At 39.8% G+C, this 26,539-nt stretch overlaps 2 protein-coding genes across 2 annotated transcripts in view; one reads left to right on the top strand and one right to left on the bottom strand.

Annotated features, from left to right (window-relative positions):
* LOC138964184 (receptor-type tyrosine-protein phosphatase mu-like) overlaps positions 1 to 26,539 on the bottom strand; it is a gene marked incomplete in the record, with an annotated part of 322,563 nt that overhangs the window by 109,956 nt on the left and 186,068 nt on the right.
* On the top strand, positions 179 to 24,731 carry LOC138964186 (receptor-type tyrosine-protein phosphatase epsilon-like). The gene is made up of 24 exons (XM_070336079.1): positions 179 to 457; positions 4,366 to 4,566; positions 6,020 to 6,154; positions 6,979 to 7,107; positions 7,509 to 7,634; positions 7,898 to 8,026; positions 12,506 to 12,596; positions 13,024 to 13,187; positions 13,651 to 14,039; positions 14,376 to 14,463; positions 15,139 to 15,215; positions 15,561 to 15,597; positions 15,818 to 15,915; positions 16,411 to 16,536; positions 16,908 to 17,059; positions 17,169 to 17,304; positions 17,696 to 17,839; positions 18,567 to 18,666; positions 19,096 to 19,169; positions 19,544 to 19,678; positions 21,579 to 21,707; positions 21,996 to 22,153; positions 22,532 to 22,667; positions 23,355 to 24,731. The coding sequence occupies exons 1-24, from the start codon at positions 349 to 351 to the stop codon at positions 23,400 to 23,402; spliced, it is 3,111 nt and encodes a 1,036-aa protein (XP_070192180.1). The 5' UTR covers positions 179 to 348; the 3' UTR covers positions 23,403 to 24,731.

The following is a 26,539-nucleotide window of genomic DNA, read 5'->3' as shown; positions in this document are numbered from 1 at the left end:
TTTAGCTGGTGTAAACGACTCTTGCTGAGATAATCTGTGTCAATTTAAATCTTATTGCGTTGAAACGTTTTCCTTGGGTGCACGCACTTGTGTGGTGTGTGTGTGTGTGTGTGTGTGTATGTGTGTGTGTGTGTGTGTGTGTGTGTGTGTGTGTGTGAGAGGGTTTATTTGTGTGCGTGCAATGTGGTAAATGTTAAGCAAAATATCTATTGAGTGCTTTCTTTTAAAGAAAACGTTGCACAAAAGAAGGCCTGCACCATCAGTTCACAGTATCACTGGCTAGCAACAACACACTTACCTGGAGCAGCAGCTAATGGCAACACAGGCGGAGTGTATGAGGATGGTAGTATGGACAACTGTATCCATACCGCTGCCAATGACACAGTGCCTTGGTGGAAGGTGGACCTTGGTCGGCTGTATCCTGTTCACCGTATCGTTGTCTGGGCAAGGACTGCTGGTGAGTTGTTGTCAGAGCGAGAGAGAGAGAGAGAGAGAGAGAGAGAGAGAGAGAGAGAGAGAGAGAGAGACCGAGAGAATGCGAGGGAGAGAGACAGACAGAGAGACAGGGAGAGACAGAGAGACAGGGAGAGAGAGAGAGAGAGAAAGAGAGAGAGATAGAGAGAGAGAGGGGGGTGAGAGAGGGAGAGAGAGAGAGAGAGGGAGAAAGAGAGAGAGAGAGAGAGAGAGAGAGAGATGATGGAACTTTATTTTTCAAGGATAGAGGTTTAAGGCTACGTCTTTTCTTACAACCGGCCCTTACTTCTAAAATAACATTATAATACATGATATAATTCATTCGCTTGGGACTTTCCAAACAAACGGCCGACACATTCGATCAAGGTAACACAACCTACCTTTCTTGATTTTTGATTATAATACATGATTAAACAAGTAAAACAAACCGGGACAAATAAGTAAACAAACAACCGGACAAATAAGCAAACAAGCAACACGATGCCAGAGTAAGCACACACAAACAAAAACAAAACATACAAATCAAAACTGAACAAGCAATCAGCAAGCAAGCAAAACATGCAACATGTTGACCGAGGTTACACATATAAAAGTGACAGACGATAAAATGATTGTAAATGATTATAATGGTGTAAATGATGATAATGAGAGATAGAGAAAGAGAGAGAGAGAGAGAGAGAGAGAGAGAGAGAGAGAGAGAGAGACAGACAGAGATAGAAAGAGAGAGAGAGAGAGATAAAGAGAGAGAGAGAGAGAAAGAGATAAAGAGAGAGACAGAGAGACAGAGAGGCCGCTACATGGTGTTATTTCTGTTGATCGTAGACCCATATACAGGTCATGCGGGATGAGGGACTGACTGATTATATACAATAACAAAATAACAAAAACAAAAACAGCAGCAACTGAAACAAAGTATAACAAAAGCGTTCGTGCCAACAAACCATCACAAACATAAACGACAAGGTGAGCAAATGTTAATATATAATCTGAATGGAACAAAATAAATATCTGCTGCTCCGGCTCCCTTATCGTTCAAGAAAAAGGAGAATTTACGACCGACTGATCTAAACTCGACCCAACTGTGACCTTCAACTTTTACCAGAAGGACTTTAATTGGACAATTTCTAGAGGTCATTGAACACTGGACGTGTTTAAAGTTTCAAAGATCTAGCTTAGAAAACATTGAAGACAATGAAAGTGTTTAACTTATTGACTTTCGCCAACAAGAAGAGGACAATTTTCAATTGTGTAACCCAAAACAAGCGCCTCGTTGAAGAGAGTCAGCCAGGCTTGCATCATGGCTGGAGGTAATAAAATCCTGTAAGTTTCAGATATCTTAAATGATGAATACAGTGAGTGTTATGAAGTTTTGATTGAAAGTTCTTGTCTGAAGAGTATGGTAACATTCTGTCACTGTCAGTAACTTGGTGTTATATATGACGGCTTACTAGTGCCAAAACCTAGGGTTATCGTTTTCACGTGAAAATTAGTAATTAACAGTGTTAATTACTAATTTTCATTTTTGCCTCGTTTTCGGTCACAGTAGTCGGATTTTAAGAGTCCGCACTGAGAGGCTTCAACGTCCGGCAAACATCACTCTCACACTATTTCTAAAATATCTTTTAATAGAAGGCCTTATCGAGCAAGTTATTCGACGGGAAGATGCATGTCACTGTTTTCTGCAATAGCGCTATCCTAAACGTTGTTTTGGGTATCTTAGAAAAGAATAATCGACTCCGAAAACTTTCGAATCGAAGCTGTTCGTAGCAGACGGACTTTTGATCGGCTGTGGTCTCACACTTTCACAGATATCTTTCAATATAATTCCTTATTCGAGAAGTTGTCAGGCAGACAGCTGTACTTCATATTTGTTTCCACTACCACACTCATACATTTGCTTAAAAGTGTATTAGGGAAGGACAATCGATCCGAAAATGTTCGAACCGAGAGAGGAAAAATGGCGGCCGGTCGGACATGTGCAAAAGGTCCGACGACTAACAGACGGATCTCTTCATCGAGACTCACACACTTTCACAAATATCTTTCGATAGAATTCGTTATTCAACAAGTTTTCGGACAGACAGTTGTATGTCACGGTTATCTACACATGCGCTCAGCTCTTAGTGTTAATTTACATCTAATTAAAGAACTATGGACCAGAAAAGTTTCGAATCGAAGGATGTTTTGCTCTGGCAGGTGAAACAGTCGCGCATGCGCATTGAGCCCCCACAGTCACGAGGTACAAGAAAATTAGTAATTAACGCGTGAAAATTACTAATTTTTAGTTTTGGCACTAGTAAGCCGTCAGGAAGCGAGCCAAAACTGAAAATTAGACATTAACACTTGAAAATTAGTTATTAACACTGGAAAATTAGTAATTAACACGTGAAAATTACTAATTTTCACGTCAGAATTGTAATTTTCTCGTGAAAATTAGTAACTTTCACGGGTTAATTACTAATTTTTAGTTTTGGCGCTAGTAAGCCGTCATAGTTATAGCCTACCCTGCATAGACCCTATCACGCATCGTGATCATGGTAAAGTAGTCTAATCAATGCATGTTTTGTAACTGTGGATTAGTGTTTGTATACTTAAAATATCTCTAAAGTTGTGTTTTACAGAGAATGGAACACGTACAATTTCTTGCGAAACACAAGAATTAACAACAAACCACACTGTTTTCTCTTTGTTACCACGTTGTACTTTTTATATTTAGTCAAGTTTTGACTAAATATTTTAACATCGAGGGGGAATCGAAACGAGGGTCGTGGTGTATGTGCGTGCGTGCGTGTGTGTGTGTGTGTGTGTGTGTGTGTGTATGTGTATGTGTGTGTGTATGTGTGTGTGTGTGTGTGTCTGTGTGTGTGTGTAGAGCGATTCAGACTAAACTACTGGACCGATCTTTATGAAATTCGACATGAGAGTTCCTGGGTATGAAATCCCCAGACGTGTTTTTCATTTTTTTGATAAATGTCTTTGATGACGTCATATCCGGCTTTTCGTGAAAGTTGAGGCGGCACTGTCACGCCCTCAATTTTCAACCAAATTGGTTGAAATTTTGGTCAAGTAATGTTCGACGAAGGCCGGACTTCGGTAATGCATTTCAGCTTGGTGGCTTAAAAATTAATTAATGACTTTGGTCATTAAAATTGTAAAAAAAATATTTTTTTATAAAACGATCCAAGTTTACGTTCATCTTATTCGTTATCATTTGCTGATTCCAAAAACATATAAATATTTTATATTTGGATTAAAAACAAGCTCTGAAAATTAAAAATATAAAAATTATTATCAAAATTAAATTTTCGAAATCAATTTAAAAACACTTTCATCTTATTCCTTGTCGGTTCCTGATTCCAAAAACATATAGATATGATATGTTTGGATTAAAGACACGCTCAGAAAGTTAAAACGAAGCGTGCTATCCTTCTCAGCGCAAGTACTACCCCGCTCTTCTTGTCAATTTCACTGCCTTTGCCGTGAGCGGTGGACTGACGATGCTACGAGTATACGGTCTTGCTGCGTTGCATTGCGTTCAGTTTCATTCTGTGAGTTCGACAGCTACTTGACTAAATGTTGTATTTTCGCCTTACGCGACGTGTTGTTAATTACAAATGTGCAACGTTGATGCTGAGGACAGTGTATACGTCAGAGTTTATGCGATTGATTGCTATAACATTCTCCAATACACAAAAGCAGCAGAGTTGAGAGAAACACACACACACACACACACACACACACACACACACACTCACACACACACACACGTACACAAACACACCACACACACAAACGTGCGCGAGATAGATATCGCACGAGGGTGCTATATTTTCTTTGTGAGAAAGGTTTCATCAGAGTACTGGTGTTCATGTTCCTTTATTTTTTTTCCAGAAATTCACAGAATGAAAGGTTGTATCATCTACGTGGACGGGAAGGTGTGCTACCAGTTTGGCTACACAGAACCCAGCAAAACAACAAATGTGACCTGTGTGACCGGTGTTCTCAACGGACGAAATGTCACACTGGCCAAGAACACCACAGGATTTGATGGAGACAACATTACAATCAACATGTGTGAATTAGAAGTGCTAAGTATGTATTTGTATCATTTCGTGTTATTAACAAGGGATAGTTCATAGCTTGAAAATACTTTACCAATTGTTGACTGAAAAGTGTCCAATCCTTTTGAGTCAATCTGTCACCGAACACGTACCTAGACGCGATTGTAGCAGGGCATTTTGCTTCTATTCTGTGTACACATGAATTCACTGGTATCAGAATTGTACCGCTAGGCTCCATCTTTATTCGCTTTCATACACATTGTCTTCTTTTTGTGAAATCCTGGCTAAAGCAACGTGCAGAATTGGCAGGCGTAACCTGCACGAATTATTACATCAATGAACGTTACTCAATCAACATCATCTGGTCGGCATGGATCAAAGTTCTCGGTGGTGCTAATTGCAGATGACACTGCTGGCTGGCAGAGAGTATGTAGGCGTTTATCAAAGCTCCCTGTTAGCGGGTGTATAGGGTGACCCCCAAACAGGCTGCACCCACTAAAATTCGTATTTAACTCTCACGTGCGTTTAACGATTTACTTGTGTACATTTGCTTGAGATACGGGACGATGCGTTCAGAAAGTTGCAAGTTTGTACATGTATGTTAAATGTCTGACTTTTACGCTCATTTAAAAAATGTATTCCAAATTCGGGGATTGACTCAAAAGTACGAGGTTTGGCACTGCATTGTAGCCACACTAACCTATTTTAGCCCTCCAGGTTTTTACATGTTGCTTTTGCTGATGGGCCTTGCATACCAAAACCTTCCTCAGACAATATCTGAGTTGAAATAGTAATTACAGGGAGTTTGGAGGGTTCAAGTCGGATGAGTTTGACCACTGCTCAGTGCCAAACCTCCTACTGTTGAGGAAATCACCAAATTTGAATTGTTTTCTTTTTTATAGCATAAAACTCACTTGACCTACTTGCTTCAAAACGTTGTTAAATTATTAACCCGCATCTCAAGCTCATGTACACCAAATTTGAAGTATTTCGTTGAATACGTGTGCGAATACGTGTACAACGGGTAGTGTGCACCGATTATTGTTTTTTGGTAACTTTTAATGAGTTCGGTTATCTGACCAATCCAAGATTGTGTTTCATTCTAAACCCCAACTTCATTGGATGACAATCCTTACTTGTAAACTGAAATTGCTCATTAACAACATCGCCGCTACTACCACCACCTACAACAGCGAAACCACAAACATGGTATATGCTTTTAATTAAGCGTTGCTGACTATGAATGTAGATGTAAATGCTTGTATAACTGTGTTTTAATTTTAAATGTGTCAAGCGCAAAGAGCATAATTGTAAAGTTATGATGTTGCGCTATATAAATTCTCATTTATTATTATTATTATATAAACAAAAAGAACGACAACAGCAACAATACATAATTATAGATACGTTCGCTGCTGTAAAAGGTGTGCATCAATGGTAAACAGGCAACACAGTAACAAGACGTATAATTTTTCATCATACAGGTTGCAGTGACAAGTACTGGGGCAGTGGGTGTGACAAGAGGTGTGGTAACTGCAGTAACGGTGAGGTGTGTGACAAGGTGACAGGACATTGCTCCAGCTGTCTCCCTGGCTTTCAGCCACCAGTGTGTGATACAGGTTTGTGAACACAGCTTGTCCATGCCGGTAGAACATAGATGCACGACTGTCGAGTGTTGTTGGCATTAAAGACCAATTGAAATTCGCATTTTCCTCAGGACAGAAAATAATATTATCTTAAAATAATGATATCATAGTTCTATGCAATTGTTTTTCGTAACATTGTATTTAATTGAATATATACCCAAACGATGTTATGCCCCACAAGGATAGAAACTACCATTGTTGATTTTACAGTCTCACTCTATCAAATCTCAATTTAAGTGCAACATATTACACCATTATTTTGCCATTGCCCCTAGTTTATTTTAATACAAATTCTCTCCTCTTTTATTCATTGATTTTGTGTAATGTTGTGTGTTGTTGTTTAGTCATTATCGTAATTGTCGAAATCCTCAAGGAACTTTGGGTTGTTATCCCTGGGGATATCGATAGTGTGCGCCGATTCCGTCGATACCGACTTTTCTTGCATGGGTGTATTTATATGTTGCTTTGAGCTTTGAATTGTTATCGTGCACAATCATGCAAAAACAAGAACAAGAAGAACAACAAGTTAATCCGCCATACAGCATGACAGTCATTGGTATTTGTATTATGGTATGCACACGGAGATGTTTCCAGACCTATATATAGAAAAGTAAACACAAAGTAAGATCAGGAAAGTAAATCCCACGCCATATGCATGCCAACAGGAATGGACTGGGTTTTAAGTCAGACGCGCTACGAAGTGATCTGTAATCCCCAACCTAACCAAACCCTTTCTTACCCCACACAAACCCTTTTTCGGTTACGTAAAAAAAGAGCATAACTGTTTCTTTCTGCAGATTGTAAAAACGGGACGTTTGGGCAAAACTGCACACAGTATTGCGGCGAAGGATGCAAGGACGAGTGTAACAAGGTCTCAGGACACTGTATGTGCACATCTGGCTGGAAGGAACCCTTGTGTGACACAGGTATGTATTATACAGACACACATGTCATGGAGATCTTCTTTTGATAACGACCACCTGTCCATTACGACAACCCCAAAGAACCCCAACGTCCACAGCTAATTTGAAACTGATAATGACATAAACACTTGTTCTTACGTTGGTACTTTGACATGTTGAAGTACTTAGTTATAGTGTGTGTTGTACTCATTGGAAATAGAATACATTTAATTCAATCTGTTATTCTGCTCTGCCTTTAGGAAATAACAGTGTCACCGCCAACTTTTACAAAATAAAATTATCAGATTTTGCTTGACGTGGACAGCAGACACAGTTCTTTAATATTTAAATGCAGTTTTTGCACACGGGTTGAGGCATGTTCTCTACGGTTCCTTGATTATAACCATTCAAAGTTCTTTCTGCAGATTGTGAAAATGGCACGTTTGGACAAAACTGTTCACAAACATGCGACGTAAGCTGTGCTGACGTCTGTGACAAGGCGTCTGGACACTGCATGTGCAAACCTGGATGGCTTGCGCCTGTCTGTGAGGGTACGTTAAAACAATTCAATAGCAGTCTGCTTGTCAATATTTGAAAACGCTGGTCAAAGATTAAATTTGTTTGTTTTTTTTGCCTTGTGGCATGAACAAATATTTGTTTTATATACATGTGACAGTTTATCACATTCTTCATTCAGGTAAAAAGGAGACATTATATATTCACTTAAATATTTTTGAGTGTACGATTCACGCAATTCGAGGTCACTTAGGTTTTCTACACAAAAAGCACTGTGGGTCTTTTCTTTCTTTTTCAGAGTGTGAACACGGTACATTTGGACACAACTGTACACAGAATTGCAGTCAGGGATGTGATGACGCATGTGACAAGGCGTCTGGAAATTGTACATGCAAACCAGGGTGGAAGGGTCTCTTCTGTGATTCTGGTATGTGTTTTGTTTTTGTCTATAAATGTATAGTCATTATGTTTTCCTCTAATTTTGATGGAGGTTTTGGTTCTTACTTTGGAAACTGTGCACGTTTAATTATTTGTGAAGTATTCATTTACTTTTGTTTTTACCTGTGTGTACAACATTTAGCATAAAGCACGTTTTGTATTTTCCAACTCTTTGTCCTTCTTCTCGAACACTCAGATGCGTAGCCTGCGCAACCTCACGCGCACTATACATTATATACTATTATATACATTACATTATATACATTACATAATCATACGTTATTTGTATTGTTGGCTCACGTAAGTGTAGCCTATGCGATCGTAACTTTGTCTGTCTGTGCGTTTGTGCGTGTGTGTGTGCGTGTGTGTGTGTGTGTGTGTGTGTGTGTGTGTTTGTGCGTGTGTATGTCTGTGTGTGGTAGAAACTTTAACATTTCGTCATTTGAACACGTCACATTATGGCGTTAGAGGGTTAGACGTCACGCGAAGGAATTACTGAAAGTCTCGGTTTTGAGTTGAGCGGGCCGAGACTAGTTGGAAGGCAAGAATTATCCTTTTCGTTTCATGTCTTGGCGTCTCAAATCTTATTAGTCAGAAAGCGCATGCACGTAGTCTCGACCAGCGCGTGGTGTGCTTCTTTCTGAGTACTTTACGTCACAAATTGTACTTTACGTACTTGATGATGACGTAAGTTAATTGTATGTGTTCTATTTCGTTGACTGAGCACGGCCGGGACCAGTTGGCGTGAGCGCTGGGATTTCGAGTTTTATTCGACATGTCAATGCATCGCAGTATGAAATAATACAGGTAGGAGGTTAGTTCTTGTACTTTGGGTCAACCAAAGTCGATAAATGCATTCTTCACTGTGGTATTGAGTCTGATTTCGTCGTCCATCTTGAATCGAAAAGCACTCTCGTTGCGAGCTACGGAGCTACGGCGAAGCTTCGCATGTCAAAACTTGAGAAGCGATGTTGGGGTCTTCGTGTAGTGAGTTTGTGTTACTGTGTTTGTCTATTTCTTACGTGAGCCTTGAAGGCTTCGCCTCTTGTTTTCAAATTGAGAATATCGTAGTGTTGTATTGCATTGCATTGTGCGCTGCAATCTCTCACCGCTGTCGATGAGCAGCGCAGCCACCAGTGTTAATACTTAAGCCATTTCTTGTATGAAAGAACTGTGACTTGAACGTTCCCTCGATTCAGCCAGACGTTTGAGTTTTAACACATTTATGAAAATATTCCAGTTCATAAACAATTCAAAATTATATGCAGTTAGGTCTACGTTTTGGAGAAAATATGCATTTGTACGAGTTTATTCTTTCTTCACACCATATTTCTTGTTTCTTCCTGAAGGGTATGCATTCAATGTGCATAATGGTGGGTTAGAAAGTGACGATATAAAATAATGAAATATAGGGATACAAATAATGTATTTCTGTTTTTCCCCCTACCTCTATTTGTGCCTATATAATTTTGGAGTTTACAGGTGTATCGCAGAAACATTTGGTCTCAACTGCCATGCATTATTTCTGATCATTGAATCCACTTTCCCTGGTTGTTGAATCTATTTTCTTTCCTTTGTGTGTTGAATTCCATACCCATTCAAATAAAACTTCTTATTTTTCAATTGAACGTAGACTGATCGTCTAGTTACACAAACAGCAAATAAACACAGCTATTCAGAACGTGGCCACTAAGCATGTTTTTCACACCAACACTGCTTGTGTAAGCTTGTAATCATTATCGCATTTCAGCACAAGGTAACCGGATTACACGGCTGTGACGTTTAAAGACGTTTAATGTTGGGTTTCCCCTGATATAAAACGTAACGTGACACTCCTTTTCTCCACAAGAATCGTCTTTATACAGCACAATGTTCTGGTTGGACAAGTACTCACTTCCTCAAGGATATAATGAACAAAAGGCGACGGTTCAAAAGCAACCTATTAGTCTGACGATTAACGCATTAAGGAGCTCTTAGCAGAACCAGTTGAGTCCTTTTGGAAAAAAATTCTGGTCGGTCAAAACTGATTTTGTAGCAACTTTTATTCATTTGTGTTCGCGTTCGAAGTCAATACTTTACCTGAGGACCACAAACACAATAGAAGGAGTATCAGCACACAGAAAAACGCAATGTATGGCGTTAACAGGTCACACATTTTAACCTTTGCCGTGCTTCTTGGGTTCACCTGTACCCAGAGACACACTAAAATCATTGTAACTCTGGAACCATTAAAGGTATCGTTTTGAAATTTTAAGTATCTCTCACACACCTAATTTGCTCTCTGTCTGCAAATTTTTAGTGTGTACATGACAAAACATTAAAATTAATTGATTATGATAATTTACATAAACACTACCGATGGCGCGGGTTCACACAAACCCATACTTTTAAAGGCATATGTACGCGCTCCCGTGTTTACAAAGTGTAGTTTGCCCATAATCGATGTCAAACGCACCATAAGACCATGTAATGACGATATGTCGCCATGCGCGGACCATATACATGCATTACAGCTTGTTCTAGCCTCTGAAAAAGTGAGGATGTCAACAAAGACGCGGAGTTATTTCCCTTGCGTCAACGCTACCTCTGTTGGCAAATCTATAAATAGGACGATCTAGATCAAAATAAAAATTCAAATATCTCAACATTTAAGGGGTCCTAGACCACAATATCTTGCAGGGAACTTAATTTAGCATGTCTCCAGCTGTGGGTAAAGCAATTAGCGTGTATAGTCATCGAGTACATATGGCTTTAAAGAGTAGTAGTGATTGTAACTATCCCTCTGCCGACGGCGCGGGTTCTGCTACACCCATAATTACCAAAGCGGCGGAACAGTGTCTGTCTGCCTGTTTGTCTCCAAGAGACTGTCTGTCTCTCTGTCTGTCTGTCCGTATCTCTCTGTCTGTATGTCTGTTGTCAGTTGCTCTGTCTGTCTGTCTATCTGTCTATCTGTCTATCTGTCTATCCGTCTATCTGACTGTCTGTCTATCTGACTGTCTGTCTCTCTCTCTCTGTCTCTCTCTCTCTCTGTCTCTCTCTCTCTGTCTCTCTCTCTCTCTCTCTCTGTCTCTGTCTCTCTCTCTCTTTCTTAGTCTCTCTCTTTCTTAGTCTCTCTCTTTCTTAGTCTCTCTTTCTTAGTCTCTCTCTCTCTCTTTCTTAGTCTCTCTCTCTCTCTCTTTCTTAGTCTCTCTCTCTCTTTCTTAGTCTCTCTCTCTCTCTTTCTTAGTCTCTCTCTCTCTTTCTTAGTCTCTCTCTCTCTTTCTTAGTCTCTCTCTCTCTCTTTCTTAGTCTCTCTCTCTCTTTCTTAGTCTCTCTCTCTCTCTCTTTCTTAGTCTCTCTCTCTCTTTCTTAGTCTCTCTCTCTCTCTTTCTTAGTCTCTCTCTCTCTCTTTCTTAGTCTCTATCTCTCTCTTTCTTAGTCTCTTTCTCTCTCTATCTTTCTTAGTCTCTCTCTCTCTCTCTCTCTCTCTCTCTTTCTTAGTCTCTCTCTCTCTCTCTCTTTCTTTGTCTCTCTCTCTCTTTCTTAGTCTCTCTCTCTCTCTTTCTTAGTCTCTCTCTCTCTCTTTCTTAGTCTCCCTCTCTCTCTTTCTTAGTCTCTCTCTCTCTCTTTTTTAGTCTCTCTCTCTCTTTCTTAGTCTCTCTCTCTCTTTCTTAGTCTCTCTCTCTATTTCTTAGTCTCTCTCTCTCTCTTTCTTAGTCTCTCTCTCTCTCTCTCTTTCTTAGTCTCTCTCTCTCTTTCTCTCTCTCTTTCTTAGTCTCTCTCTCTCTTTCTTAGTCTCTCTCTCTCTCTCTTTCTTAGTCTCTCTCTCTCTTTCTTAGTCTCTCTCTCTCTCTCTCTTTCTTAGACTCTCAGTCTCTCTCAGTCTCTCCCTCCCCCTCTCCCTCCCCTGCAAGAAATCGGTGAAGGGAGAAACTCGATGCACCCACTGAAGTAGCGCTGTGGGTTTCCCTGAACCCCCCCCCCCCCCCCCCCCCCCCCGTCGTTAGAGAAATAAACGGTAAAAACCCTCTTTCAAATGTATGGGTTCAGACAAACCCGCATCGTCGCTAGAGAAATAAACGGTAAAAACCCTCTTTCAAATGTATGGGTTCAGACAAACCCGCATCGTCGGGCGTGTGTAGTCAAAAGTGGCATCCGGCAAAGGTTAAAGGAAGCATAGCATTTGAGTATTTACCTTCCTCGCCGACCGTGTCACACACCCCCTCCCCCCCCCCCCCCCCCGGGGCTTCCCCCTTATTGTGATTCAAGACGTGTTTTGATTGAGGCTGTAATTTAACCTTCCGGGTAATGCAATTTTAATTAACACAGCCCTTTATATGCGTTAATTTTACACTGTAAAAGGGCCTTCAGCTGCGTATGCATTTGTAATGTTCATGAACTACATTGCGCTGACTCTGTCTCAAATGGGTTCTTTTTGTTCAGTAAAGTCTGTGTCACTGATAGTTTATTTTCTTTCCAACACGTCCAGAGATTTCAGATGAAGTTCCACTCAAGTGGATCCTTGCTGGCGCCGTCCCTGGATTTCTGTTTGTGGTCGTCATTGTAGTAGTTATTATGAGGTAACCCTATTTTGCAACCAGCAGACTATATTTTTAATAAAGCGTAATAATTTAAAAACATATGTTGAATCTTCCCCTCCTTTAATTTCTAAGCATACGAACAAATCTGTCATCAAAATATTGAATACATTGTTATTTTTGTTTATTACAGCTACGTATCCTATGAATAAATTGTACCGTTTTGTGTAAATGTTATAATGACAGTCACGCATGTTTAATTTGAACGCTAAGTCCCATATGAAAACTAAGTGAGTGTTTTTTGTTGTTGTAATTTTGGATACTTCGTGGCAGTATTTTGTTCCTATTCTTATTTTTGCTTTTTGAAGGAAACATATGACTAGCCCACGAACCAAGGATTCAAATACTATGGAAAATACTTATCAGCAGTATACACCCTCCCTTACATACCTTCCCGTTTCTTCAACAGGTGCTGTAGATGCTGTTGCTGTCGCAAAAACGTAGACACGGAAGAAGTCAGTGTTCAAAGGGAACATTCTAGTCAAGCAGCAAATGATGTCAGCATATACCCGAATTTACCAGACGGATTTTCCAATGTAACAATGGACGGACTGAAAAAGGACGTTCAAACGGGTATTTTACCTTCTTTTTGGAACATTCTTGTCTCTAAAAGTGCCCAATGGAAGATATTATGTGTGGTTAAGTTCCAAGCAAGTTTCTTTTTTAAAACTTTTTTTCTCTTGTGATGGTAAGGAGGTGATCAGCTATTTGTTTAGGAAGTAAGTATGCCATGAATCGTGGCTGTTTGAAATTGACCGTTTGTGGTGAATAAAACACACACAAAAACACATAAAAACACGAAATGTTGCCCCGAGAAGGAATGTTCTTTGTTTTTGTTGTAGATGAGGCAAACAGGTCAGAACCAAGGGAGAAAATGAGTAGTATTTAACTTTGGCTAGCTACTATAAACGTATTACTGACCGGTAATTGGTTTGACAGCTAAAATTGGTAGGAATGTAGCTCTACACATTTCAGAGTCAGCTGAGGGATTTGTTTATATAAGATGGTGTTTTTCTCTCAACCGTTTTTATCATAGATGAGGCAAATCCGGTGGTCGCAAAGAACAGAAAGACGAAGAAAAGGAGCAAGCGAGCAGCAGTGTCGAAGGAAGTCATTTACGTCAATATGGCTTTTGAAGACGGCTTCATCCATTCAGCCGACTCTCCTAGTCCTCACAGTTCGCAAGCAACAGGAGCAACGACTGTCACAGCTGAGGAAGCAGAGGAAGATGAAGTGAACGTAGAACTGGAAGAGACTGAAGTGGATTTGGAGGCAGAGAAGCAGTATGAAGTAGAAGTGCGTGAGCGTGTGTACTACAATGATGGCGTGTACATGACGTCAGCAGGATCGGATCTCAAGCACGACACAGTGCAGGAATCTCTTCTGGAAAAGCTACGGGGTGAAACCATCGACCAAGAGTTTGAGGTAGGAAGTCAACAATGAGCGGTAATTGTATGTGTGGTTTCCTTCAGTTTGATTTTCGGAACAGACTAATTATGTCATAACCTATGATTTCAAACTGTAGGAAAGGTAAACTTACTTTCTCCTGTAGATGTCCGATGTGATTTTATCTAGACAGCTGACCGATTATCTGAGTGTCAGTATCCCTTTTTGTTCACGAATACTTTATAATCAAATAATTATGTATCCTTTTTTTCTCCAAATTATCATATTTTGAGTCGTACTTCGTCCTAATGTCCGATATGAAATATCGATGTGGAGCAAAACGGTTTTTACACATGTTACTAATGCCTGTTTTAGTCACTACCTACAGGACTAAAAAAAGCACATGACACTGGCGCAAAGGATGAAAACTACTACAAGAACAGGTTCAAGTCAATCTTACCCTGTACGTTTCTTTGGTTTTATTCCTTAATATGTTTGAAGCGCGCGCGTGCATGGGTGTATGTGCGCGTGTGTGTGTGTGTGTGTGTGTCTGTCTGTGTGTGTGTGTGTGTGTGTGTGTGACAAGGTGGCTGTTTTTTTATTATCTTCATCTGACTGTCTATCTTTGCATAAACCTCTTCTTATTACACCCCCGGTATAGGGGTGTGTATAGGATTCGGTCGATGTGTTTGTTTGTGTGTTTGTGTTCGCATATAGATCTCAAGAATGAACGGACCGATCGTCACCACACTTGGTGAACAGGTTCTATACATTCCTGAGACGGTCCTTACAAAATTTGGGACCAGTCAAACACACGGTTAGGGAGTTATTGGTGGATTAAGATTCTACAAGGACTTATAGAGGGACATATTAATGGTCAAAGGGAAATAACCTTCTCAGTTGGTGGCAGTGAGAATGGTAAGGACGGGGGTGTTTTTCCTACCTCGGAGGAATTTCTTGTTGTGGATGTTTTTATTGCTGCTGTTGCTGTTACTGTCACCTGACGTCCGGATAATTTTTATTATTCATATAATACTCTTTTACGTTTACTCTACTTGTTAAGTTGTTCTGTTGTTGTCAGTCTTTTTTAATGATCATGCATGGAATGCACACAAATGATGCTGTATATATTTGACAGACGAAGACACACGAGTTGCACTTCATGGGACTCCAGACCCAGGGTTTAACAACTACATCAATGCCAGCTTTGTTGCTGTAAGTAATACATAAATCGGTCACTCGTCACTTTGTGGCTACCTGTCAAACGTAGACACTCTTTCCAATACATACCAAAACCGTTTAACAGCATTATTTGCTCTGGTGTAAAATAAATAATTATATACTGCGTTGTTCGATGATGATGAGTATGATGATGATGATGATAATGATGATGATCACGACGACGATGATGATGATGATGATGAAGACGACGATGATGCGTGTGCCCTAGTGTCTGCTTGTGTCTGTGTGTTGCACGAATACCTGAGTGAAATATGTCAGCTTTAAATGTTTGATTGTTGCTGTGTTTTTACATTTAGTCAAGTTTTGTTTAACTTACAGGGCGTCGACTCTCCGAAGGCGTATATTGCAGCACAAGGTAAGCGAACATAGATACACATGCATCAACACATATTTTCGTTCATTATTTAACAAATAAACCACTCTTTGTTCAACAATAACAGTATAACATATTTCCCTCAACTGTTTCATTTCGCAGTAGAATTAAAAGTAAAGTAAGAGAAAGAATGGAACATCAAAGTTCACCTGACATTTTCCCATCAGACATGATGAATTCAAATGCTGTGACGGTGCTTCAGGTCCAAACAAAAACACGGTTCCAGACTTCTGGAGAATGGTGTGGCAAGAACAAGTGACACACGTTGTGATGCTGACAAACCTCAAGGAGGGTAAAAAGGTATTCAGTTGTTGTTTTGTCTATACATATATGTTTGTCTGTTTGTTTGTTTCTTTCTTTCTTTCGTAATTTGCCCTTGCGTTTCCAACCTTTTGTTTGTCAGCGAGTGTTGCACCTTTTCCCTCGATTTTGTTTGGATGCGCTTCATTTAACCGAAGGAACTATTCTTTGCCATGTTGCGTGTTTAACTATTAGACAAAGCAAATCAAAACAGGCCAAGAAAACAAACAAACAAGTAAATACACAGAAACACAAATTGTTCCAGGCTTTTTTGACAGAATGTGTAGTAAATCTTCTTCTGATCTCACACACTTTTTTCAACAAAAACTAATATCATTAGGCTAATGCTACCGGCTCATGTTGATACATATATATTCGCGACATGCTTCTTTTTCGTTGATAACAGTAAGCATCATTATTGAAATAACTCCCAGTCACGATTAGTTACGAAGCAGATCGATAAGTCAAGTCTAATAAGCGTTCCTCTTATTCCAGAAAAAATGTGAGCAGTACTGGCCACCACCTGGGAAGAAGATAAGATATGGATCCTTTCACGTCATTGGGTTGGAAGCCTATGAAAGAGCTCACTACGTCATGCGTACCTTCGAAGTTGCCACAGAAGTAAGTACAGCGACATTTAGTTTTGTTAGTGCCAGTTTGATCATTAAAAGAATAGTAACCAAAACGACACCGAACGTTACACTTTCTTTTACGAAATAATTTGTCTGCATCTGGTGATTTGATTATTTTCTGCTCTAGTTTGCTTGGTTCATAATCAGCCATAATTATTGCAGGACATTAATACAATGATGCAGTGCGTTCAGGATGTACTTTGTAATGATTTGTATTAACTCAGTAATTTTTTTAATGTTCATGCTAAAATTAATAATTTTCTGCAATGTTTACTATAACCCTAATCAGCTCAACTCAGATAATAAAGCATTGCATGTAATGTTTGCTTGTCATTGTCAACGCACATTGTTTCTGCATAGAACGGGTCAGTCCGCCGCGTGACTCAGTACCACTACACCATGTGGCCAGATCACGGGATTCCCACAACCACGGGGCTCGTAGACTTCTGGAGAACCGTCAGGACATCCCACAGACAACAACAACCGTCGTCGTCTCTTGTGGTGCATTGCAGGTAATGTATGTCATCCTTCGCCTTGTCTAGGTTTGGTGCTTTTTTTCTTGCGTCCTTCTTTCAAAAGTGTTCTTCGTTTCAGGCTCATTAACTTTACTTTTATTTTCAGTGCTGGTGTTGGCAGAACAGGAACGTTTATCGGCCTTGACATTCTGATGGACCAGCTACAGCAGCAGCAGCATATCGATATCTGCAAGGTGGTCAACGACATGCGGAACGACCGTTGCAACATGATCCAGGCAAAGGTTATAAAACAATGAATATTCGTTTTTGCCATTTACGATTTTATCCCATGGTGTTGTTCTTTATTTAGTTTTATGTTGTTTTCTGGTTGTTTGTGTTGTTGCTTCAATCGTAATTCTGCATTACACAAGGTTTAACTTTCGATTTTGTCTTCTCTTGTTCCCATTTCCTGCTGCTTGAATTGTGACTGAATCGGTGTTCAAAATATGAATAACAATTTGTTTCCGGGTTTGTCAATTATTTCATCATTGAAGAAACCTTAAGATAAATGAGCATAAACAGAAAAAAACGACTGAAATCGCTTGTTCAATTCAGACAAAAAGTCATACGTACCTTGGAAATTTGACGATAGTTCTGTTCTTGTAAAATGTACTAGTTTCTTTTAACCTATAGTCGCAGTACTGCATCCTACACGAAGCAGTCTTCGAAGCCTACACAAGTCAGGACTGCAGATTACAGAACCGAGATGTCGACTCTGTGTTCAAACATGACGTGGATCCACATCACTCCAATAGCCGCATTGACACGGAGTTCAAGGTAGAAGTCCACATGGTTGAAATGAAGACAAAGGGAACAGAAGAAAACAATCTTACACAAGGGAATGGTCACTCTGTCTTAGGATGTTACAAAGTGCGCACGCACTGCTTCAGGTCCTAGTAAACACGCAATTACATCAAGATTTATGTTGATACATATACATAGGCCTTCCTGTTCTACTTTGATAAAAATTAACAATAATTATCAGTTCGTCAAAATGCTCTTGGTGTTTATATAATAATTATGTTTAAAGAAGCAAACTGGAAGTAAATGACGGCGATATAATGTTTTGTTTATCACCTGGTCTGTCTGTCTGTCTGCCTGTCTGTCTGACTGTTTGTCTGTCTGTCTGTCTGTCTGTCTGTCTGTCTGTCTGTTTGACTGTCTGTCTGTCTGTCTGCCTGTCTGCCTGTCTGTCTGACTGTTTGACTGTCTGTCTGTCTGCCTGTCTGTCTGACTGTTTGTCTGTCTGTCTGTCTGTCTACCTAATGTCTTTAGGATCTCTTACTAAATCAAACGTATCAGAGCTAAAGGGGTGGTTATTGTAATCTACTTATTCATCTATGGATAAAGAATTACAAGGTTATGCCAAATTTTAATTGGTAATTCATTTCAGTACCTATTCTACAATTAACTCAAAAAAAGAGTTATTAAATAATTAAAGGCATTTCACTAGTTGCAGTATGTTTAACTGTTGTTCTTTTTTAACCGCCATGGTGATTGCCAGAAACTGAAGCAGATGAAGGTGCTGATGCAAAAACCTCGACATACAGAAGCAGAGAAGGGAGAAAACATAAACAAGAACAGATATATGGATATCTTGCCAGGTTTGTACAAAATATATCTACTTAATTGTTACTTGTTGCAACCCCAGCATGATTTATTTTGGCAATTAAAGTTCTGTATGTGCCAGTGTGTCTCTGTGCATTGTAGTGCATAGTTTTCCTCCCTTCTCTCACTTTCCATTAAATCAGAAGAATAGACAATTGATTAACAGTTTCTTAGCTCTCGTTTGTTGAGATCACGACACTACTGTTGCTCAAATGTTATAATCTCAAGTATGAGAGATTACAGTAGTGATGAAAAAAAAACAGACAACACACTACAGCATTATGAACATTCAAATATATGTACTAATTCATAGAATTATTATCGACTAATTTCCTCACTGCATACAAACGTTCACCAGTGTAAAATGAGTGGTAATGAGATTGTTCTGTAGGTACTGTATTTTGTGTGAATGTTCAATGTTTCAGACGACAGGTATCTGGCGCGTCTGACAATTCCAGTGAAGAATAGAAGCGATTACATCAATGCAGCTGTGATGCCTGTAAGATTTACTGATTTAATTAATTACGAATTTTATATTTTGACAGAATAGAAAAGTGCATATGTATTAATCAAGACAAAATATATTAACCAAAAAAACCGACAATTACTGTAGTTACATGTATGTGCTTGATGGTCTTTAAAAAATGTGTGTCGTGAAAACTATAACATGTGAACAGCTAATATATAAATTATAAACCATGCATCTGAGTGATGATGTTGCAGAATTAAGTACACGCGTTATGTTATGTTTATGTTTTTTAAAGTAAATGTTGGCTTTAGTTTGCACCAATTTGAATACGTCTTATATGTGCTCTGGATTTCACAAGTAAACGCCAAGCAACAAAATGATTCAGAACTCACTCCTATTTTCAGTCCTTCAAAGAGCAGCTGGGGAGCATCTTAACACAGCTTCCTCTCAGAGATACCATAGTCGACTTGTGGCGTCTTGTGGCCGGAAGTAAAGTCAGCCTGGTCGTATGCTTTGGGTCTGAAATCGTTCAGTGTGAGGTATATAATCATTATTATTATTGTAATGTTTGTTTATGTGTAACAAGTCTGACCTTAATTGCGCCCGAATTTGACTTCGCGAAGTCTTTTTATTGAAAATTCAGTGTCAAAGCTTCGTGCAGCAAAATTCAGTGTCAAAGCTTCGTGCAGCAAAATTCAGTGTCAAAGCTTCGTGCAGCAAAATTCAGTGTCAAAGCTTCGTGCAGCAAAATTCAGTGTCAAAGCTTCGTGCAACAAAATTCAGTGTCAAAGCTTCGTGCAGCAAAATTCATGAAGTAGACTTCACGAAGTCGAGTTTGCAGAATTGATAGCAGTCACTAGTGACGCTCATTGACACATGCAAAACATGATTGCAGTGGATGCAGAAAGAAATATGTTCAATTTTTAATTTTTTTTTTTTTTTTTTTGCCAAGCACATCATTGTGGGGCTTTTTATCAATAACATGCATCCTTCTACAATTTATCATCATTAATCCTTCACCATTTATAATAAATATGTAAATGGCAAGTATACAAGACATCTATATATATATACGACTAGTGTCTGTGTGTCTGTCTGTGTATCTGTCTGTGCGCGATGCGCGGCCAAGGTTCTCGATGGATCTGCTTCAAATTTGGTGGGCTTATTCAGAGAGACCCCGGTAACAACCTCATCGATGAGATATTTCAACACGTGCTCTCAGCGCGCAGCGCGGAACCGATTTTGGTTCCACCTCAGCTATTTTGGTTCCATCTCAGCTACCCGGGCCCCCATACCGACACACCATAGCCGCTACACCACATCACAACGCCAAACTTCTCGGTGGATCTTTTTCAAATTTGGACACCGTATTCAGCTACACCCCGGACACAATATCATCGATCAGATATTTCAACACGTGCTCTCAGCGCGCAGCGCTGAACTAATTTTGGGTTTTGTGTTCATTTCACCATTATAAGTAACTCTTCCTTATCTTCTCATCTTCTCCAGGTTTTCAGCGTTTACCTCCCTTCCTTCGTTTGGTGCACTTTTGTGTGAGTGGAGCGTCTTCGGATATTCCCGGCGTTCTGTTACTGTTTCTATTTTTAGAAGGTCAACGCAGTGTACAGAACGTAAATTGGACCCGTAAATTATCCTCACTGTAAAAGTGCAAAGGTCGAATCAATTTATAGCCACGCGAAAAATACACTGTCATCTATCTCTCTATAGATACGGCTTCTCTGTGTTTTTGTCTGTGTGTGTGTGTGAGTGTGTGTGTCTCTATGTAAGCAACACCTGTGCATTGTTCAGTTCTGTTTGTGATCTGGTCTGGCGGCTTTTGTGTAATTTTATGTACGGGCCTTCCTTTAAGAAGCCATAACTTGCTCAGTCCTGTTTGAGTGGAGTTCGCCTCCAAAGGTGATTAACACGGTTACATTCGTCGACAAGGATGGGACTCGATATGGTCAGGAATGGCATTATGGCCACTGAATCATTTTCGTGCTGTTCCCATTCCACGAATCTGGGAGGGACCTAAGCTTGGCGGGTCCATTGTTCGGACCCGGCGAAGCCGGCGTACGGCTCTAAGTACTTCTTCCCGGCGAAGCCGGCTACCCGGCGAAGCGGGTATTCATTCTAGTATATATATATATATACAACATTAGGACATAACAGACAGACGGACATATAACATACCGTTCGCCTACAAGTAAGGCCGGAGCTTAACATAACATGCAGATTACAATACTTGACATTATGGACGTATTACCTGCTTAATAATAATACAGTCAATGTTCAAATTTTACATCCCAACACATCACCTAACATGCACTCATGATAAAACAAATTAAAAACAATTTCATCGATATGAATTGAACATGTAGGCAGTAAAGACAATGTGTGGAATCTTTGATACTTACAAGCGAATTTTTGTCATTGCAGGAAAAGAGCTGTTACTGGCCCTGTGAAGAGAACGAGCCGTTGACAATTGGACCTTTCATAATCCGTCTTACATCACGGACAACCCTGAGCAAGCACATTACGCAGTACAGCCTGTCTGTGCAGTATGAGGTATGTTGTTTACCTATGAGTGCATATTTCTGTTGCATTTGGTGTTACTGGTGTTTTATTGCGTACACTGCAGTTCTCGGTTTACAAAACGTTTAATAATCTTTATTAGGTAAAGCACGTGCACAGAAAACAATTTGTTCAACCAAACTGATTTTTTTTTTAACGAAAATGCTTATCAAGAAACATTAAAAAACACAACACGGGTGCCTTAATTTCTTGAGGGAAATATGTAAGCGATTAAGTGAAACATAAATTGTTTTGTAATGCAAGTAACTTTCTTCTGCAAAGGAAAAAGTAAGCCCAAGAAGTGTTGAGCTGCTACACTACAGCGACTGGAAGGGTGACCTACCGGGCAGTGTTGAGGACCTTGTTCACCTCGTGGTCACAGTGCTGTCTGCACAGTCACAGCAAAGCCACAGTGAGGGGCCTCTCCTTCTGCAGTGCAGGTCAGCATTGTCTTTTTGTCTCCTTGTCAAACATAACAATCTTATCATAAGTTTAGCTTTGCGAATCTAGAAAACCCAACACACCGAATAGATGTTAAAAAAAAAATGTATACATAAGCTTCAAATCATGCGAAACACTAGGTCGCACGTTGATTTCAGAATACATGACACAAAATGCCTGAAGTTTTTTTTCTCTGAACAGGTGTTTATCCATGAAGTAATATCCCTCCCTCAATAAATTGTTTGACAATTGTTGGTATAGATAGCAGAATACATAACATAATAGATAACAATAAACGATAGACAAAATCTGAAGCTGCTTTTGTTTAGGAGATCTTTTTTTAAAGTCTAACGTTATGATATAATTTTCTAATACAGTGATGGTGCTACAAAGAGTGGATTGTTACATGCCATTTGTGACGTCATCAGCCGAATGACGACAGAAGGAGAGATCGACGTGTACATGACTGTGAGACACTTGCAACTTGTTCGACCCCAATGCTTGATGTCAAAGGTATGGGGCTTAAACAGGGTTAATATGTTGGTGGCTGGTGGGGAATTGTGGAGGGAGGTGGGGGTCGCAAATAAGTGCACTGGATTTGCAAAGTAAGCCGTCTTTCAGTGCACAAGGACTGTTTCTAGCGTAAAGAGGTTGACATTTCACTGAGTGTTTTTTTCTTTATTCCCGTGCACGCCGGTAGTCAAGCAAAGTTATCGATGGTGATAACCTATACAGGAAATGCTTCTTTAAGGATTGTTTTGCCAGGGTATATAGATCATGCTTCATTCTTAACCACCAATGCATTCATTTGCTGAGTACGTAAGAAACGCAAATTAATCAAATTTATTCACGCAAACAAGAGGCATTTTTCATGTCAGTCATTATTCGTAGTCTGTGGATATTACATTGTTAGAACAAAATCACAAATCAGCTAAGGGTTGGGCCCTAAAAGAAGAAAAAGACGCGAACATGACACATTGAATAATATACGCATTTGAGCTTGCCACTAAGGTGAGTTCTAAGCTACAACAACCTTTTTCTGTGAGTTTGTATGTATCTCTGACTGTATGTCCAAACACAGCTCCATGTACCTAAATTATCGTCTGGTTGCAAACGCTTTAAGTTCAGTGTTGCCCAAAACTGTTGGCTACGTTCAGTGTATTTTTCTGCTCGAATCAGCATTCTCCTTTTCTATTGCAGATGCAGTATCGGTTCATCTTCCGAGCGATGCAAGAGTACAAGAAATGACAAGTGACCCAATGCTTCATTGGTGTTGGAACCGGTGGGATAGTTGCAGTAGTGGGATTACAGATATACACAAATATGTGTTTCTCAAAAACAAGTGTGAACAGAAAAAGAGACGAGACAGATTGACATTTTACGGACGAAAGAGAAATATATCGTGCATTTCTTTGAACAGCTTCAAAACGGATCACTTAATTAGGGGATTAAACCGTAAATAAAACATTATTGAGTAATACCCAGTAAGGCCCCAGATTGCTTCGAAAGTTATACCATAAGATTCTGCGTTACAAATAATGCTACCGGGCTACGCTTTGCAAAAGCTTGATTAAATGTCGTAGAGTAGACGAAGAGAGAGAACTCTTTGTGACATTTACGTTGGGTTACTTCCAATGAGTTACTACCCTTGTTTGTGTACCTGATGCTTGTTGGTAGGCGGCCGCATCATAAAGGGCGCTAGTGGTGCAAAGTGGCGACGCTCGACAACGTTTATGTTTCAACAACGGACAGAAGCAGGGCCGTGATGTGCATTCACCCACTTGGATTTAATAAAGAACCATAACTGTGGTCCGGTGGTTTTGTTGTAAATGGTGTTTTTTTACAAATCATACCGTGTGCGTCTAGATTTAGGGTACTGTGGATTGCCCAGATTCTTAAGATTCGTCGAATTACTCAGAAACTCACCACAAACAGGCAGAACAATAGCATCCTTTTAAGTAGATAAACATGTTCCCGGATTAAAATAAATTACGAGTGTGTAACGTATTAAACAAAGTGAAATTGGGTAACATGTTTGTTTGGCAAGAATATAACTTACATACTTACACAACTTATTGTAACTTATACTATCTATGAAGAAAACACACATCCACTCAGTGAGGAAATATAAACCAACTATTGTACAGCCATCACTTTAGATATTAACTGCAAATTGACACATGCTTTTTCGGATCTTCATTTTTAAAACTGTACTTTTTCTTTGTGTTTTACTCATTTACTTTGTTTGCGTTTTTACCAATGTATGTGTGTATGTGTGTGTAAATGTGTGTGTGAGGATGTGTGTGTGTGTGTGTGTGTGTGTGTGTCCACATCTCGGATCAAGCTCAGTGTTGTGAATTAAAAATCTAATGTGTCTTGTTAGTGATTTCCTTTTACGTGCCATGAGTGCCTACATCAACTATGTTTTGTATCTTGCTTTCATCATATTAATAAATTACAATATTCCTACAACTTGTGCCTTTCTTCCCTTGTCCTCCTCGTCGTCAACTTCATCCCTTTTTGAGTTTTCTGCAATTGTAAGCTAGCACTGCTTTAATAAAACGTGAACGACGTCTTTTCTGATTTTGTTATCTTTTCGTCTGTATTTCTCTTGTTGAAGTTTTCTTTGTGACTGCCAATTACATAATTTTAACTAAATTGATATCGGATATTCATGACGCAGTAAAAGAGTCAAGCGCAAACGCACCGTTTCACTGCCCTCTCCTTTGGCCTTTCTGTACCTAACATGTTGCGTTAAACCAGAAAATTAACGTGGAAACGTATAGGTGACCACAAGGGAGTTAAATTGCACATTTCCAGAGCAATGAAAAACACCTCACGAAGACTCGGTAGAATGTCACTAATCTTCCGTTTCCACGTTGGGACTCTCGCATCAAATTACAAGATGAGCGATCCTGCGTCCTGTGACCACACTGTTTGCGAACAAAACTTGAAGTACTTCCTTTGACAAAATGATTATAAGCTGGTCATATGACTATAGAGTATATCCCCAAAGAGTTATTCTTTTAGAGATTTGTTATGTGTGTTTGCGGAGAAAAGTGCAGTGCTGATATATTATTTTCATTTATGTTTGTTTGCCTTCTCTGTGTAAGAAGAGATGACAGTCACATTTAGTCTGTGCACAGAGTTGGGACGTAGACACCTGAAATTGCCAAAATGCACCCTGAGTTGAATGTTCCTATTTTTCTTAGAAACAAATTCGTACCAAGGCCAGGAAGTCGTTATCTATGTCTGTCAGATGGGTAAACAATGAGAATCTGGAGAGCAAAGCGACAAAAGAACTGCCTCTGTTTGATTCCCTTCTCCCTCCGCAGCGAAGCTGTCGACACGATTACTAAATACAGTCGAACCTCCCCTGGCGACAACCTGTCCATAAAGACCACCTACCCACAAAGACACCCCAAAGGATTCCCGACGGTTTTTACTATATAATCACCTTTCCATAAAGACCACCTGTCTGACGCGACCAGCGACCACTCAATTTATGTCCCAAGTCTCGCTTTCCTGTCATGGACGACCAGCCGACGTCTTTACATTTAGTCAAGTTTTGACTAAATGTTTTAACATAGAGGGGGAATCGAGATGAGGGTAGTGGTGTGTGTGTGTGTGTGTGTGTGTGTGTATGTGTGTGTGTGTGTGTGTGTGTGTGTGTATAAACTGATTCCAAGAAAACTACTTGACCGATCTTCATGAAACTTTACATGCGAGTTCCTGAGTATAATATCCCCAGATGGTTTTTTCGTGTTTATGATAAATGTTTTTGATGACGTCATATCCGGCTTTTTGTAAAAGTTGAGGCAGCACTGTCACGCTCTCAATGTTCAACCAATTCGGTTGAAATTTTGGTCAAGTAATCTTCGACGAAGCCCGGACTTTGGTATTGCATTTCAGCTTGGAGGCTTAAAAGTTAATTAATGAGTTTGCTCATTACATTTGTCATTTAAACCGATTTTTCGCAAACAGATTTAAGATTGATTGCATTGTATTCCTTGTCTTCTTCTGAATTCAAAAATATATTGATATGTCATGTTTACTCTAAAAATGTGATCAGAATGAACGAAAATAGGTTCAGTAAGTGGCACGGTTGGCCTAGTGGTAAGGCGTCCGCCCCGTGATCGGGAGTCGTGGGTTCATACCTAAGACTTTAAAATTGGCAATCTAGTGGCTGCTCCGCCTGGCGTCTGGCATTATGGGGTTAGTGCTAGGACTGGTTGGTCCGGTGTCAGAATAATGTGACTGGGTGAGACATGAAGCCTGTGCTGCGATTTCTGTCTTGTGTGTGGCGCACGTTATAATTATGTCAAAGCAGCACCGCCCTGATATGGCCCTTCTTGGTCGGCTGGGCGTTAAGCAAACAAACAAAC

The sequence above is a fragment of the Littorina saxatilis genome, linkage group LG4 (genome assembly GCF_037325665.1).
Source record: "Littorina saxatilis isolate snail1 linkage group LG4, US_GU_Lsax_2.0, whole genome shotgun sequence".
NCBI lineage: Eukaryota > Metazoa > Mollusca > Gastropoda > Littorinimorpha > Littorinidae > Littorina > Littorina saxatilis.
The sequence above is the reverse complement of the archived record's forward strand: the minus strand, read 5'-3'. Positions and strand labels throughout refer to the sequence as shown.

Bases quoted from the DNA above. Each gene is read 5' to 3' on its own strand.
- LOC138964186 (XM_070336079.1), top strand. From the start codon at position 349: ATGGACAACTGTATCCATACCGCTGCCAATGACACAGTGCCTTGGTGG. The intron at 8,027-12,505 runs GTATGTGTTTTG...CAACACGTCCAG, and splicing joins GGGTCTCTTCTGTGATTCTG to AGATTTCAGATGAAGTTCCA. The intron at 15,216-15,560 runs GTAAGTAATACA...TTTAACTTACAG, and splicing joins TCAATGCCAGCTTTGTTGCT to GGCGTCGACTCTCCGAAGGC.